Here is an 18,037-nt window from a genome sequence, read left to right on the forward strand (position 1 = left end):
GTGCAACACAATATTTGCAATTAGTTACAAAATATTGTGTGGCAATTTTACAATTGATTGATACATTTTTAGTTTTAAGTCTGTTCGCACTACTTGTTTCAAGAAACAAAATTGCAAGCACTCACAAAATTGCAATTAATTGCAAGATGATTGATTTAGGACAAAAAATAGACTTGAAATTGATTACAAGTTTCTTGCATCTCTCCTTTGAAGTGACGATCTGGGTTTTGTTTATCTGCCAAGAAAAGAAAATGATAGGTGTGTCTCAAGTGAATAATGTGGTATACTTATAGTTGTATATGTGCATGAAGTCTTCAATAGAAGTAAAGATGCATCTAATGATGAATTAGGGCTCATTATCATTTTTTTAGCGATATTTGTGCTGCATGCTGGTTTTGTTTTATTACCTTTTGTAAACTATACTTTAAATCGTTAGTGGTATATCAGTAAAGTAGAGGCAACAATTAAAAAATGATAATTTCTGAAGTTTTTATTAATCAAGAAAAAATACAAGTATTTTGTATATAGTAAGTCATCATTCTTCATTGTTTGTCTGAAGCCTTTTCTCATGGGACCCATCATATGAAGATAAAGGTAACTGATAGATGATATATGTAGAGCGTTTTGGCCAAGTGGATTAGTCTATGGATTTTGACACAAAGGGTTTTGGGTTCAAATCCCAACCTTTGCTGTGAGAAATTGATCCTTAATGTGCTGCAGTCAACCCAACTGATATGAATGGGTACATTATTATTAGTAGTAGTAATAGTAATAGTAGTAGTAGTAGTAGTAGTAGTAAATAATAATAATAGTAGTAGTAGTTTTATTATTTTTATTAATCATAACTTTTGTATTGAGTATTTTTGGAAAAGGTGTAATAGTATACATTCTGAAATATTTCACTCCAACCTCATATCCTTTTGGAGGTGCTTATATACATTACTTAATATCTATGAGAAAAATATTACATATTGATGCATTAAAAAAAAAGAATTTATAGGGTTTAATTTCTTGCAAGTGTTTAGCCATATCACTATATTACATTATCTGTTCATTTCCGCAATTTATTATAGAGCCAAACAAATAAGAAATTTACATGTGAGATAATTAGAAAACTGTATTTGGAGTTTGGAATTTTTGAGTAGTGGAAGGTCTACTGAATGGAGATAATGAATTCATTTTATGGCATGATCAAGTTTACATTTAGCATTTTATGATATCATATTTACACTCTTAAACAAGCAGGAAATTGAAGGGAGTTGATTGAAAATAACCTTTGCTCCAAAGGATTCAAGCAGCAATAGTGATTTTGAGCCTAAATCAACACAAATGTTCACTTATTTCTGATAACTGAATTATTTAGGCTTATCTCCATTGCTGAATCAATGGCAGAAGGGAAAGAATGAAACATGATCGTGTATACACACTAAGATGCAGGTATGGCTATGTGATCCTGAGATAGAAGGGAATGAAGACCTTTGACAGAGGAATGGATAATTTGTTACAAACCTTTTATACATAAAGCAATGCTAACCTTTTGTAGTCCAGCCAGCAAGTTTATACAAACTGACACATGATCCATCCTATAAAGTTACTTCTCTTTTTTTTTAAACCAAAGGGGGAAATTTAGGACGCTCCAATGTGTTGATGTTCTCTGAAAGTTAGCCGGACTCTGGACTTTTAACAAGGATTATTATTTTTTAACTGCTATTGATGAGGAAAGAAATAACTGACGTTGTGATTTGTCTTCTTTTTTTTTTTACTGCATTTTATGACTGCTTGAAGAAGGCAATAGGTTATGGACTTGCAACTCAATTTTTTGGAGTGGTTTTGCTGGTCCCTGATGAAACATAAACCTCTGTGATCTTTAGACTCTCATTTGGTCTCTGATTTCTGCTCTCCTTCATACTGTGCTTCTGTATGGAGTTTATGCATGTCTGAGGTACTGGCAGTTCGTCACTGAGGCTGAGGGAGTGAATTGTTAAAAAAAAACATTTTTTCTGAGGATTTTGCACACAATGCTAATAATATGATGTGGTTATAAAGACCAGAAGTAAATATCCTGCTTCAGTGCCTTACTATAGTACACTGTCAACACGTCATAGAGGAGGCATTATTATACCACCAAAATACTTCACAGTTGTTATATTTATCAAATAAACTATTCAATATACATTAGCGGGATGTGGTATTTTAGTTTGGACATACTTGTTTGAAAGCGGCAAGGCATGGAGGTCCTACAGCTGTAGATGGTGGCCGTTTGTTGCCGATTCTTCACTATAACTCATAATTGGACAATACTTGGATTATAACTCGGGATGTATCACTTCCAATCTGGATGTAATTGGATTAGTCAAAGCATCAATCTTTCCATTATAATTCTTCATGTTCCTTTTTATGATCTCATTTTCTTGGATGAACAAAATACAAGGATAAACGTCAGAGGATAAACGTCAGAGGATAAAATATATTTTTTTCTGTCTGCATGAGCTGGAGTCAATATTGATGCAAACCAAACAACTTGGACAGAATACAATAAAGTAACACAAACTAATCTGTGTACAACTCACCAAGTTTCACCCAATCCACAGTCATCATTGTAGCGGCTTATTCTATCTATCCTCCCCCAAATATTTGTTTCATTACTCTAATTCAGAATTAAACAGCTTGGCCTGTTCTTGGCATTCTATGAGGATTGGTCTGTCTACACTAAAGACACTTATGTTTTCACATTCCTACTGCATCTTCAAGAATAAAAACATATATCTTTGACGTCATAATTCATCAGTCATTCATGATTGGTATTTTACTCACTGAAAAGTTAGATATAACTCTTTCTCTGTGTCTGATGAAAAATGTTGGTCGATCTCCTGAGTCCATTTTCGATAATTCTGTGAAACCTTCCCCCTACCGTACATTCCTGTATGGTAGTAGGAACCATGTTGTCGGTGCCAAAGCTTTCCCACCGGCTTTCATTTTCCTTTGATAACATTGCTACTCTTGGTATTGGCAGGACCATCGAAGAGAATGAGGAGAATGATGGCGGACCTGGAAGCCCTCCTAAAACTGGGTAAGTCAAATCCCCTTCTCAAAGAATTTTTTTTGTTGAGAGTTGTAATTACAATAGACTGTCTCATAAGGTAACTTGTCAAAAGTCTTTTCCATGTCATTTAGCAGGAATTCTCCTTTAAAGGGGAAGTTCACCCTGACAAAAAGTTTATTGTGAAAATAGCAGAAAAAATTATAAGAATTATTGCCGAAGGTTTGAGAAAAATCCATCAAAGAATTGATAAGCTATTGGAATTTTAATAATTTGATATGTGACGTCATTTGTGAGCAGCATTCCTACATAGCGAATGGTAAAAAATCAACGAAATCTAATTTTGTTGTTCCACTTTATATGTTTGTCATTTTGCCTCCGACGAAGATTCTGCTAGGATCGAAAGCTTAGGCCCCTTTTTGACTTTGAAATCTAATTTTCTTAGAAAATTGTAAATGGTTTTTACCCTGTACATTTTTGTATATTAATAGACAAATCATTTCACACCTGATCATGAATAGAAAACAAAAATAATTCATCAGGAACCATTAAAAAATGAAATTCATGTATTTTATATTACATAACATATGGGGCAGCTGCTCGTTTAATAATAATAATACGACGTTGCTTGTAAAGTGCATATCACTGCCCATGGACGTCTCTATGCGTTTATGACGTCACAAATCCAAAACTTATAATTCTAATTCTTATCTTTAACAGATTTTCCTCAAACCTTCACCAATATTTTTTATTATTTTTTCTGCTATTTTTACAACAAACTTTTCTTCAGAGTGAACTTCCCTCTTAACAATGCTATGTGTCTTTGCATGGCAGCCTTCCTGCAGTCCCTATGTGTTTTTCTTTGGTGACAGTGATGATTCGCAATGAAAGGCTGGTTTCAGGATACCTGTAGGAAAGATGGCTGCTCAGACTTCTGACAAAGTTCATATAGCTGTTTATAAAGCTACACATGTCATAATGAACAACTGGAGCATATTCTTGGGAGCGAAATCAGACTCTCAGTCACTGTGATTACCATCGGAATATGATCTTTAGATTGAGAATTCTTAAATAAATGTTTTTTATTTGAATGTAAAAGGTGTTTTGTCAGAGTTTTATTAGGGTTACTAGAATGTCACCTTAGTTAAAGGGATCGTTTAACTTTGTGAGAAGCTGATTAATAAAATTATCAAATTTAGATGAAATATGTTTATGAGTTTATGTATTTGTTCTAAGAAACCCTGGAAATCATCTTTATTTTGGATGAAAAGTTATTAGTAGGTGGGAAAATGTGATTATATTGTAACCCATCTCCGAGATGCATCAGGAAAAATATGGAGATGTTATAAAAGTAAAGTCACTTTACATACTGCTTTGTGGAGCAACCACCCTCATATCTGATATCAATGAATATAATTATTCACACTTATATTTTGTCCTTAAAGTTTGATTTCCCCCCCCCCCCAAGACTCCTTGTTTGTGATTCTGTCAGACACATAAAAGCATCAATGTAGAGGGTCCTTATTCAACAAACGCTTTTGATATATAGATATAGGCTACAAAAAATTAGTTTGCAGTGGCAGATTTAGTCAGGGGCCTAAGGGGGAAAATCACTTTTCTCATTTGAGAATTACCCAGTGAATATACATCATAATTAGAGCTAAATCTTACAAAGTTCTATTCTGCTTCCCATCTATTTTCAGATCGTTCCTTGATCTGACCTTCATTATGTTTCCTGTATCTGTTTTATCTCCTTAATTTCAATGCTTCCATTTTGCATTTAATTATTTAAATTTAGTCTGTTTGTAGCCATATATAGAGAAGAAAGATTAAATTCATTTGAAATTTGCCATTATTGCAAACCAATGGTAGCGACTGCCTGGAATGAGTAATAATGAACTTTGAAAAGTACACTTCTAATGAACTTCTGAGCCAGGATACTACTAAACGTGAATTGTGTGATACGTTATTTCTTATGGTAGAATTTTTTGTGACTCACAGTTAGTGTATGATTCATTCTTTATTCAATGGCCTATAGAAACTACAGAATGAAAGGCCACAACAGCAGTCCACCATACCTTTATCATACCAGACATAATTCTACAATGCATGACAATGTGGTTGTATAAAGAATAAAATATATAGAACTGAATCTAAGTAGACTTTCTTCAAATTTCTCTGATGATTTCTTATATGTAAATGACAGATCAATGATATATATGGTAAACTTATTAGATATTGAATGAAATATCCAGACCATCAAATTTAAATATTAGTAGTGCAATGCATTTCCAAAGTAGCGCTTTTCATTGGCATAACAAATTTCTTGATGATACTGATAATTTTGATAAAACTAGTAATAAATATATATTATAGTAATTTACTGTCAATAACTGGGATATATTCATTTGATTTGCTAGTTCATTACGATTAACTTGCACGCCGAATAAAAGTACACAATTTTTCCTGCGCGCGCAGCATCTCCCTACGCGCGCACTATCCCAAGATCATCCCGGAAATTGGCGTCCATTTCCTCTTTTACTTTCGCTTGCCGCCGTGATCAGACGTTAGCTAAGAACACTCCCATTTTGCATTTATAAAGTGTCCTTTTTTTAGCATATTTGTCTTTGCATTTATTCTTTATTTCAATCCTTTGCCTTTCGGTTTTAGATTGATTTCCTTTTATATCTCTCTGCGCGGAGCCTTCGTGTTATTTTTTCACGTTTTCTTCAAATAATCTTTGTGAGTTCCGAACCGTCAGATTCGTTTTCTCACAGACGGGTTGCCTCCACTTCCCCTCCCTTCCCTGTTCAATGGTATCGTCGTAGATGACATCTTGAGGACCGCCTTTTGGCGCTCTCCTAATTCCTTCACTTCCTTGTACTTAAAGTACCTTCCTTCGGATGAGGCCTTATTTTTCTCCTCTGTCTTTAAGGCAGCGGCCTTCGTGTCTTCATCTCCCTATTTTTTGCGCACTTTTCTTTAGTCTAGACATGCCTCCCTTCACGTTGAATCCGTGTTGGTCGAGCAAATCAAATGAATATATCCCAGTTATTGACAGTAAATTATGAAAATACTTACCTTTATTTTCTTACTTATGAGATAACTGGATTTATTCATTTGAACCCTCCCACCAGCCCCTCGCCTTGCATGGCAGCATGTCTTGCGTTCAGGCTCATAAGAGGAAATGGACGCCAATTTGCGGGATGATCTTGGGATAGTGTGTGCGTAGGGAGATGCTGCGCGCGAGCAGGAAAAATTGTGTACTTTTATTTGGCGTGCAAGTTAATCGTAATGAACTAGCAAATCAAATTAATATATCCAGTTATCTCGTAAATAAGAAAATAACGGTAAGTATTTTCATAATAAAAGTGAGATATATACTAGTAATGGAAGTGATATAACAACAAAATTAACTATTAATGGTGACGACACCAACTGTGATAGTATATCTATATCACACATATATGTGTGAACAAAGTTATGATTTATTAGTGTTTTCAACAATTGGCTCAGAATTTTCTTACCCCCACCCATAAAATCCCTTGGGATTTTTACATCAAATAGTATTATCTAGTAATCAATATTCAATCTTCTATGAAATGGTATTTACATTGGTAGATGCAATACCATACTCACATTTCTGTTCTTTGAACCCTATGAAAAGTTAATAAGGTTTAATTTCTTTAAGAGTAAACATGTAAAGTAGCACATTAAAGCAGAAATGTCTCGAAGCAAGATACTTTTTTTTTCTCCCAGAGGATAAAGAAACTTTTATTCAGTTTCCAAATATCAAACTGTTTTTACTATTGCATGTATTATAAAATGTCCTACAAAATATAGTCCACTCTTGAATTTGATATCTGGGATATTTTTTGTATCTAAAACTTTCTTTAAACTGCATATAACAAATGATTGTAGTACAGTAGTAGAATGAAATAGGACAGATTATAGTTGCCATGTCTGGCAAGCCTTTGTCAGTCTTGTGGCAAACTATTTGTCATTAACTACATGTGTAAAAAGAGAACATATACGTTTATGATTTGATTCATTCATTGTATGATTCAGGATTTTATGAATATTGAAAAATATTTTTAAAAATTGATATAAGTTTTCTTAATGTTTCATTAAATTAAGTTTCAAAATATTTTTGTTTTGATAGAGTGGATTGAATATTGAAATATTTCAATAACATGAATAATCGTTTTTAAACCATTTGATGTGTAATAATGATTATGTGTTTATTCATTATTGATTATTCAGTGTGAAAGGAAACTGGATTATACTCATCCTGTGATAAAAAGTCAAACATGATATTTTGGAAGATAAAATTGGCCTGTTGAGAATGATGAAAATATTATCTTGAATCACATTTATTTCTTTGTTTATCTTTGTTGTACATGGCCATCAGATAATGTCAACTTTATCAATATCTGTCTGAAGGGTACATACATGTAGACTTTAAAGCTGTTTAGCAAATGCAATCCATTAGTTGGTGTGTATGATTTATGACTTCATATTTTCATTCTACTGGGATTCACTGCACAACGCAAAAAGATATCCTGAAAATGACTATTGTATATTATAAAACAAATATGAGAATGTAAGTGATTCAACGTGTCAAATGTGATGAATATGTAAATGTTTTGTTGCGTTCCAAGATTAAAATGTATACTAATTGTTGAGATCTCTTACAGCTGAAATATTTTGGGTGTTCTTTAATGATTTTAAATCTTATTTTGTAATCAGGCTTAATTGAACATTTTGCTTGAGTTTCTCATCAAGCATGCCAGTCATGTATTATGTGGAAATTGTTTCTTGTTCTCTTGCTGTTCATCCTCTTTTAGTACCAAACTTCTTGGAGAACTACAGCATTTTACAATGACCTACAAGCAATGCATATTTTGATTGTTGTTCTAAAATGCTTGTTTTTTTATTTCACTCCTCTAGACTTGGTAACAACAACATCAGTTATTCTGTGGAGTCATTGGATGAGGTTGGTGCATCAACGGAGACATGGGAGTTTATGGAAGATGAGGACTTGGTCACTCAAGGACCTGAACCAGAGTCATGGAGTGTCATGGCAGAAAAGAAGGTATGGTCACCTTTGAACTTTGACCCTTCAGCTTTACACTATCTTTGATGTGAATTTTAAACAAAAACATTTGATAAAGGTTTTACAGGAATTGAAACTGAAGAAGCGTTTATTTGACTTTTGACTGACCCAGGTTGATCTTACATGACCTTTTCCCTAGTGAAAAAGTACTCATGTTTGATAGCCAGTTATAGTAATAAGTGCTTATTTGTGTATAGTATTTTAGTGTTGGTTTTTGAAATGTTTTACTCTTTGCATGTACTCCCATTTATGTATTATTTGTAGATGTTGGTTAAAAATGCCTTTTATTTCTTTTAAAGTGTGGAAAAAGTTATTCAATTGCAGCTAGAAGTTGCACATAGTTGGCCTAATTCCATTTTACAATTCCTTCAGACAAACTTCTTTATTTACAATTATTTACATGTATTGTAGTTTTCAGAAAGGTTCTTTTTTATAGAAAGCTGTATTCTGTTACACATCACAAATACGGATACATTTGCCAAAGTTTGTAAACATTGCAAGACATTGAAGACAGCTCTGTATACAAAATAGGTCTAAAAATGAGCAATTTTGTATCTTAATACTAGGCATCCCTTCCTCTGGTCAATATTGTTGAAACCTTGAAAGCATAAACTGTTATCCCTCATCTAAATAAACCTAATATGCTAAATAAATAGATCCATATTTTGAACTTAATATTGAAAAGAAAAAGAAAGAGTGAGGCCTTGATGCGTGTTAAAACGAGATAAGCCAGAGAATGTCTAATGACTTGGGAACTAGGAGACTTGTCTTAATATCATAATCTAGGTCAGGCTGTGACTGAGAAAGATATGAGATCTTATGTGACTCAAACTCAAATTAGAGTCTACATTTATATATCTCACATATGGGAGGGGAACATGTTTGAAGGCTATAGGGAAAGATTCAATGCAGGTTTTAATGTAGATTTTCATCACATGTAGTATAGCGCTATAAAACATATTTGTGTGTGGCCATTGTGCAGGTAAATATGAATCTGTGCTATTTTTATAAAGTGTACTTTGTTTTACTTTCATCTATATATTTATTGTATGTGAATGCATTTACTCTTTTCCTACTTTAGGTGAAATTATTTGGATGTCTTTTTTATCCCCATGCCTCTGTCAGTCATAACACAATGAGAGTTCGGGTATACCTTATGAGGTTGTATTATGTACTGACATAGCAAAGCTCATGAGACACCGCAACATATTGAAGCGCCTTTTTATTTCTCCTCTAAATGGAAATGCTTGAGTTGTATCAGTCACGTTCCATCGTTTTATATTTAGAATATTGAATTGTTTTTTTGTGATTTTCTTTGTAATAGACCATGAAGAAGATGAGTAGTAAAGAAATCAAACGTCAGGATGTAATCTTTGGTAAGTATATCGGATTCCTTGATGGTCACATACTATAAATTGCAGTTGTCAACCTTATTTTCCAACAATATTACATGCTAATGAGATGCTTCAATCATTTCAAGAAATATAGGAAGGTTTTTGTGCCTCCCCCACTCTGGGTGGTTGCCGGATATTTTGCCATTTTTTCCCCTCTCCATAGTTCAAGAACTGTTTGAGGGAAATTAGCTCAGAGATGCACTCGGACATGACAATGATCTGACTAGATACGATTGATGAATCAGAATTTACCTTTGTTCATATGTACGCATTTGGAAGTGACATTGTAATTAGATTGAAAAAAGTTTTGAAAAATGATCTAGTTTTTAGTAAAGAAACCCTCTAAAATAAAAAATCAAAGATCTGTTACAAGAAACTTTCAATTGCTTAGAAGTAAATAAGTATTGATGGACCGCTGTTTACTCTCACAATCAGTTTATTACATTCTGTTGCAAAAACAAACCACCAGTAATTATTTACAAATTTGGTATTAATTGTAAGACTTATACCTTTATTCTTTTATTCATTTTCCTTTAGTAGCCAGTGCTGTATTAACTGCCTGGCCAGTGATATATACCAACCAATGTTGTCAAATAAAATATCTTATTATAACAATACATCACAATTTATTTTCCACATCTCCACATTACTCCATAGTTGACAGTTTAAGTATCTTCATTTTTATCTTGTATCTATTGTATATTTAGGTGGTCTGTCAATCGACAGATCAACTATTAAATTTTGTATGAATTTTCTTTTTTATTTATTTATTATTAGGTGATCTGTCTGTTGACAGATCACCTCTTATGTTTCTATGAATTTTCTTTTTTATTTATTTATTTTTATTATTAGGTGATCTGTCAATCGACAGATCAACTATTAATTTCGTACGAATTTTCTTTTTTATTTATTTATTTCTTTATTTATTTTTATTTTTCCGCCCTTTTCTTGTTACCATAAAATCTCAAAATCTACATCATCAATTTTCTTCAAAATATCATCAGTTATGGGGACTTATCATGTCATCTGTATGACACCAGTTCAAGGTCAAAAGGTCATCATGACGTCATCTAGACGCCATTTTGTAAATTCACATTATCAATCATATCTTCATTATCAATCATCAAAAGTCAACAATACTTACATCACATTAACTTCAGGTCAAGGGTCAACTGTCCATGTCATCAAATGTCATGTAAGGGTCACGACGTGCACGTACACGCGCGTCAAAATTTTAAAATGCTCAAAATCACTTTTTGACCAAAGTAGAGTATGAATCAGGTCATTTTAAGCATTTCAAAAAAATTTCGCGCGTAACGCCACTATACAACATAGGATAGCCATTTTTTAAATATTATCAATGCATTGATAATATCATTCTGAGTAATTTGATACCTTGATCAACCTTCTAAGACAAGTAATAACGGAATTAGCCTCCAAAGTTTACAGCTCGCGCACGCGCACTAACCATAGACAATATATGTGCAAAAACATGCCTGTACAAAATTGATTTCTTTTTGTCGGTTGTCTCTGAGCTTGGAGTATGTTGTAGCTGAGATTCTAAGCTATCGCAAGTGTGGTCTCCATTTTCCGATCAGATGCCGGGATCATGCCCGTATTTCTCTTGCAAAATTGGATTTGAGATCCTCTTAATTTGCTTATGTGTAAAGTCTATGGGAAATAGTGAAGCTCAATTGGTAAGGCATCAGACTTGCGTCTCCAGGGTCCAGGGTTCGAGCCCAGGGGTGAACATCAGATTTTTTTTTTCTGGTTTCTTTTCAACATTTCACAAATGGTCCTTTATGACCATAACAAGGTATGTAAATTAAAATATTGCACAATGAAATAGTTTAAAAACCCTTGTAATATAACATGTACCATGTGTATCACCTACACCTCTTTCACAAAACTTCTCATTTCCCTCTTTTCAAGAGTAGTCAACATGTTCTTTTCGTAATAAAAGTTCAGTTTTCAATATGATCATCGTATTGATCTCAATAAACATGGTGATTATATTCGTGATCATGAAAATCAGAGACAGATCACCTAATTCGTCCTCATGACGAATTAAAGTTCTAGTTATATTTGTATCTGATTGGAGTTTTGAGGGAATTAATTCACTTGATAAAAAAAATTCAACAAGTCAGACGAAATTCCAATCCAATTGGAATTATTTCATTCAAATGTTCACAGTATTAAGGTACCTTATTTAAAGTCTTTTGCGCATTAATTATGCAAACGACCTCTAATTTCCAATTCTCACACTTCATCAGAGACAAACAATGGGGAATGTAGGTTAACCGCTATGAAAATACACATATATGTAGTATCCTTATAGTGGGGTTTCTGCAAAGTATGGGACAGACTTTTGACAAGATACCTAGGACAAACCGTTGTATCATCTTTGCAGAGAATTTAAATAATAGTGTATTATCAAGTGATGATAATAAGACATTCTTCCAGTAATATTAAGATGAAAAATATACGTGACTAATAATTTGCTCTTATTTTGTGACTTCAAGGTAATGTTATACCACAGGAAAATATTTGCAAAATGTTTGCGATTCTATATTCTACTATTCTAGTTCAAAGAAATCTTCTTCTTTTTTTATCTTCATGCCATATATGGATTTGTAATCTGATAGTCTTTATTATGTGAAAATCAAAACTTTGATAGCTATTAACATTGCAAACATTCTTTTTTTATCATTTTAATACTGATCAGAGGGCTATGAACATATACTAGATGTTCATAATAGGAAAATATGATAAAAATGGATTTAGAAAAATAGAAAATGAGTTCAGATAGAAGAAGATAAATGCAAGGAAAGGCACAGTCAGTGAAAGGAAATGGAGTTCATTGAAATGAAATCTGGCAAGATGTTGCCTTCCAAATTCACTTATTGATATGGACTCCCAATGGTCACAATTAGAAATCTGATACTTGTTCTCTGTAATTCTACTGTGTTTAACTTTATTATTTGAACTGTTAAGGGTTGCCTATACGAGAAAAAAATAAATAAGGAAATAGTAGTACTATTTTCATCTGACATTGCAAATTGAAAGTGCCTGTAGCCAAACTGCCAAATTTTGGCCAGATCTATACAATGTACCTCATACTCAGTTATTAACAATTTGGCTGTGTGATTATGAATTCATAAATCCAGTTGTGAATGCTAGATGGATGAAGGTTTCCATATGATATGGGAGCATTGTTTTAGACTAGTAAATATCCAAGCTAATAGTTACAAAATGCATTGATGTATGATGTATGCAGAAATGAATTTGTTTCTTTAAAAAGTAACAGACATTTAGAAAACTGCTTTCCCTTTAAATCTTCAAGTGAGATCTTGGACAAAAAAACCCAGTGTAGTATTGTTTAAAATGAAGTTTGTAATCACTGAGAATCACTGTGATTTTGTTGACCATAAATGTGCAAATTACGCACATGAATTTTGAAATGCAGATTAAAAAAAAAATAATTCATAGATCAATAAGACTAAGACTTGAATACTTAAAATGTCAATATAATTAAAGCATAATGCTCTTTATTCCCAAAAGAGTTTTATTATTTTAATTGTATCTGTTCACCTGGATTCAACATTTTGTGAAAGGATATTTTTATTTACTTTTCCTTCCATAATGATTTTGCAGATTATTTGTTTTCCTGTGAAATCACAGCTATTTGTTAATACTTTATTTATACTTTATATTAAGTAGATGTCCTTCTGAAATGTAACCACAGAAATGCAATTTCACAGTTAAATTTATTTTTTTTATCCACCAAATATCTTTGCATTGTCTTCTTTAACCCATTTACTACACCATTGGGAATATTCATGCAACCCTTTGTATTTGACCCCCGCAAGGTCATTACAAGGTCAAACAATTGCTAGCATTTCAGTCATTGATCTTCCAACTTTGACAAACAACATTAGTTTCACACACGAAATATGATCTTTTGTTATTTTATAGATTAAAGAGAATAAAATAAAACTGATTGATGAACTTACCTCCCACTTATAGATTGATTTTGCACAAAGCCATATATTAATACATTTCTGGTAGTTGTCAGCCATTTTGCTGGGCAATAAAATCACTGTTTTTCCTAACCAAAATATGATGAAGTACTGGAGATATTATAGATACCATACAACATTAAAGAGGATACACTAACCCCCACCCCCCTCCATTATACCCCAGTCCTATGAAGTATCATGAGATAGTTTTTGTCTCACCTGCATAGCAGAGTGAGACTATAGGCGCCGCTTTTCCGACGGCGACGGCGGCGGCGGCGTCAACACCAAATCTTAACCTGAGGTTAAGTTTTTGAAATGACAGCATAACTTAGAAAGTATATGGACCTAGTTCATGAAACTTGGCCATAAGGTTAATCAAGTATTACGGAACATCCTGCCTGAGTTTCATGTCACATGACCAAGGTCAAAGGTCATTTAGGGTCAATGAACTTAGACCATGTTGGGGGAATCAACATCAAAATCTTAACCTAAGGTTAAGTTTTTGAAATGTCATCATAACTTAGAAAATATATGGACCAAGTTCATGAAACTTATACATAAGGTTAATCAAGTATCACTGAACATCCTGCATGAGTTTCACATCACATGACCAAGGTCAAAGGTCATTTAGGGTCAATGAACTTTGGCCGAATTGGGGGTATCTGTTGAATTACCATCATAATTTTGAAAGTTTATGGATCTGATTCATGAAACTTGGACATAATAGTAATCAAGTATTACTGAACATCCTGTGCAAGTTTCAGGTCACATGATCAAGGTCAAAGGTCTTTTAGGGTCAATGAACTTTGGCCAAATTGGGGTATTTGTTGAATTACAGCCATAAATTTGAAAGTGTGTTGGTCTAGTTCATAAAACTTGGACATAATAGTAATCAAGTATCACTGAACATCCTGTGCGAGTTTCAGGTCACATGATCAAGGTCAAAGGTCATGTAAGGTCAAAGAACTTTGGCCACGTTGGGGGTATTTGTTGAATTGCCATCATATCTCTATAAGTGTATTGGTCTAGTTCATAAAACGTGGAAATAAGAGTAACCAAGTATCACTGAACATCTTGTGCGAGTTATAGTAGTTTTCAAAATCAGCACTGCTGCTATATTGAATCGCGTGATGCAGGTGAGACGGCCAGAGGCATTCCACTTGTTTTTAATATTTCATCCTTTTTGTTTTCTCTCTTTGAAACAGAATTTATCAAGACTGAAAAGCATCATTTAAGGACACTGAAAATCATGCAGAAGGTAGGTCATCTTTTATCATCTCTTTAGTTATCTCTACAACTCAAAATTTTGGCAGTATGAAAAATAAGAATTACTCTATGGATATTTTTGTTCTTATTGAAAAACCAAAATACTATCCTGATTATTCATAGAGAACCTTCCTGGTGACTTATTGTTGGATTTTGGAGTGGCTGATGACATTTATCCTCTACCGGTTGCAATAAACCAGCTAAACAGGGCTGTATCAAATCAGAGCTTATGAATAGTTTTATGAAACCCTACCTTGAGGCAATGAAACTCTATATTAAAAAAAGTATATTATCTGTGATATTGAAACAAAAACATGGCTGCCATAAATGGGGGGGGGGGGTGCCTAGTGGGCAGATGGTACTTACATACAGGTATAGTACGTTTGGCATTTCTATGTAAGTATTGTATATAGTAAGAGTGTTGCTAGAAAATACTTGCCATCAATTGCAAGTTTATGATAGAAATTGATATATCAATTGTAACTAGAGCGAATTGCTTATAACTACTTGTTGCAATAATATGACCAACAATCAAGTGCAATTAATTACTAGATTTATGATTGATTGGAGGACTAAAATTGACATGCAATTGATTTCAAATAGTTTTTTTTTTGCAATGCCCAAATAGACTAATAAATTGAAATTGAATTGAATTGAATTTTGATCTGTTTATCCTTTTCTCTAGATTTTCAGTTATGGGATGCAGAATGAACTGCACATGGACCAGGGACTTATTAAGAAAGTATTTCCTATGTTAGATGAGATCGTTGATATTGCTTCAAAGTTCTATGACAGACTTCAGAAGAGACAGAAGGAAGCTGAAGTCATTGAGAGAATAGGAGATATCCTCGTTGATCAGGTAAATCATGCATAGATCTTTATCATCTTCAAATTGGCAATAACAAGCATTATAATGGGCTCACCAACCAGCAGTCTTAATAGCCCAAGTCCTCAAGTATCCATATCTGGCTAGGTTTCTTACCCATGATGCATCATTCTGAGCAGTGTCTTTTTGTGATATTTTTTTTTCAACATGTTTTTATTAAGGATTTCATTCAAATGAATTACATAAACTCCAGATAAATACCAAAAATTACAAATCTTCATTTTATATCAACAAGGATATGCAAAAAAAAATAGTAATACATATATATTCACCAAAAACTGAAGCAAATAAGGACAGAATGAAATTCCTTACAATTATACTTTTATATCTAAAAAAAACTTACTTAACTGAGCCCCCAACCCTCTATGTATTTTAGTAATAATTATATTAAATGACTAAATGATTAAATGATTTGCAGGAGAACAGAAATCAACCTACATGTATTATCATTGCATCCCATTTTACATCAAGCTTCAACATAACTTAACATAATTATACACACATACACACACCCACCCTAACACCCATACACACATGCACATACCATGCATACGTAAACAAACATAATATATACAAATCTGCATATAACGTTTAACATTTTGGCGAAATAGGATACAGAAAGAAAAGAACCTGCAAATCAATTTGATACAAGAGAAGGGGAAATTGAAAGGAACTAGTAAAAAGAAAAAAAAAGAAAAAAGAAAATCATCAACATTACACCAGGATTCACACTCGCACCACACTAGACACATCCCACCTGTTCACATTCAAATCTCTTTTCACTTTCAGTTCATCCCATTTCTGTAAATGTAAACTTAACTTGCCTGACTTCATTGCCAGGCGACTTTCTTCTTCTATACAACTCGTAATATATTTGTGTATTTTAATGAATGAAGGTACCCGTCCTTCAGCTCTGGAATTAAAAATTGCATATTTAATAAAAAGAATAACAGAATTGACACATTTAATTCTACAAGAATTTCCAGGTAATCCTAAGAATATTTCCCTCCAATTCAAAGTTCTTAATTCAGCTAAACAAAAATGATCAATACAAAATTTCCACAGAGGTTTAACTTTTATGCAATCTATGAGTATATGAAAGTACGATTCAGTTTTTGTACAACAAAACGAGCAGTAATTATCTCCCATGAAACCAAATCTCATCAAATGTTCTTTTGTATATATTGCTCCATGTAAAAGCATAAACTGAAACTCCCTTTGTTTTCTTATAAGAGTTGTACTCCTGATATATCCAAATAATTTACAAATTTCTACATCTGTAAAATTAAAATCACTGTGACCATCCTTGAGTGTTAATTTGTATAGTTCTTGTAGATTGGTAATAAACAAGTTATAAATTGTTTTTGATTTAATTACTTCAAAAGCTGTTTCCTGTTTTCCAATATTCATACTTATCCCAAAGTCTACGAAATCAATTTTTTAAAACTTTATTGAACCATTAAAATTTTTCCAACTTGCTGGTATAACGTGCACAATATCTATTATTTGGAGAAGTTGATTTGCGGTAATACCGAGATTTTGAAAAAAAGTCACAGGCTTCAAGTGGCCATTATCAAAGATTTGATCAACGCTAAATATTCCTTTATTGAAAAGATCATTGTCAAAAATTGTTTTACCTTTTATACAAATATGTTGATTATTGAATATAATAGGGTTAACCTCCTCTTCAGAATAACGATATTTCTTTAAGTCTTGCCAAGCCTTCATCATTTCTGAATAAAATTTGGGAATTTTTATATTTTATTTTGAAGTGTCAAAGTAACATAGAAACAGAAATCTCCCCCCAACTGATCGAAAACAAAAATCAAAATACAACTTCCATCCTGCATCCCGTTCTCCGTAAAGTAATTGTTTAAGCCACATTAAACGTTGAGACTTTACAAATAACTTAAAATTCATCATTTTTAAACCTCCTTGTGAGTAATCCTGGTACATTGTAATTCTCTTTATCCGATCTTTTCCTGACCATAAAAATTCAAATGTGATCTTTTCGACCTCAGCATACAACCACTGAGGAACCACTATTAGTGACGAAACAAAGTTTAACCTTGACAATGCATATGTTTTTAACAAGTGAATTTTCCCCATAAGTGAGAGATCCCTTTGTTTCCACCATCCCAACAGTCTTTTTATTTTACTAAGTATTTCTTTAGAAAGTCAAAAGGGACCTAAGCTTTCGATCCTAGCAAAATGACAAACATATAAAATGGAACAACCATAATATAGACCACAGACAAGCTACAGCAACACTAGAAACAAGGAGACAAAAGGGGCATTAGTGAGTAGAGAAGACCA

At 33.0% G+C, this 18,037-nt stretch overlaps 1 protein-coding gene across 5 annotated transcripts in view; it reads left to right on the top strand.

Annotated features, from left to right (window-relative positions):
- Positions 1–18,037, top strand: part of LOC129260952 (rho guanine nucleotide exchange factor 18-like) — an 82,292-nt gene that overhangs the window by 23,588 nt on the left and 40,667 nt on the right. For all 5 annotated transcript variants that reach the window (XM_064114510.1, XM_054898965.2, XM_054898964.2 and 2 more), the window contains 5 exons: positions 3,014–3,070; positions 7,991–8,135; positions 9,481–9,532; positions 14,775–14,827; positions 15,521–15,694. In XM_064114510.1, coding sequence (XP_063970580.1) covers positions 3,014–3,070; positions 7,991–8,135; positions 9,481–9,532; positions 14,775–14,827; positions 15,521–15,694 — 481 coding nt within the window. The remainder of the gene's footprint in view (positions 1–3,013; positions 3,071–7,990; positions 8,136–9,480; positions 9,533–14,774; positions 14,828–15,520; positions 15,695–18,037) is intronic.

The sequence above is a fragment of the Lytechinus pictus genome, unplaced genomic scaffold, assembly GCF_037042905.1.
Source record: "Lytechinus pictus isolate F3 Inbred unplaced genomic scaffold, Lp3.0 scaffold_19, whole genome shotgun sequence".
Lineage (NCBI taxonomy): Eukaryota > Metazoa > Echinodermata > Echinoidea > Temnopleuroida > Toxopneustidae > Lytechinus > Lytechinus pictus.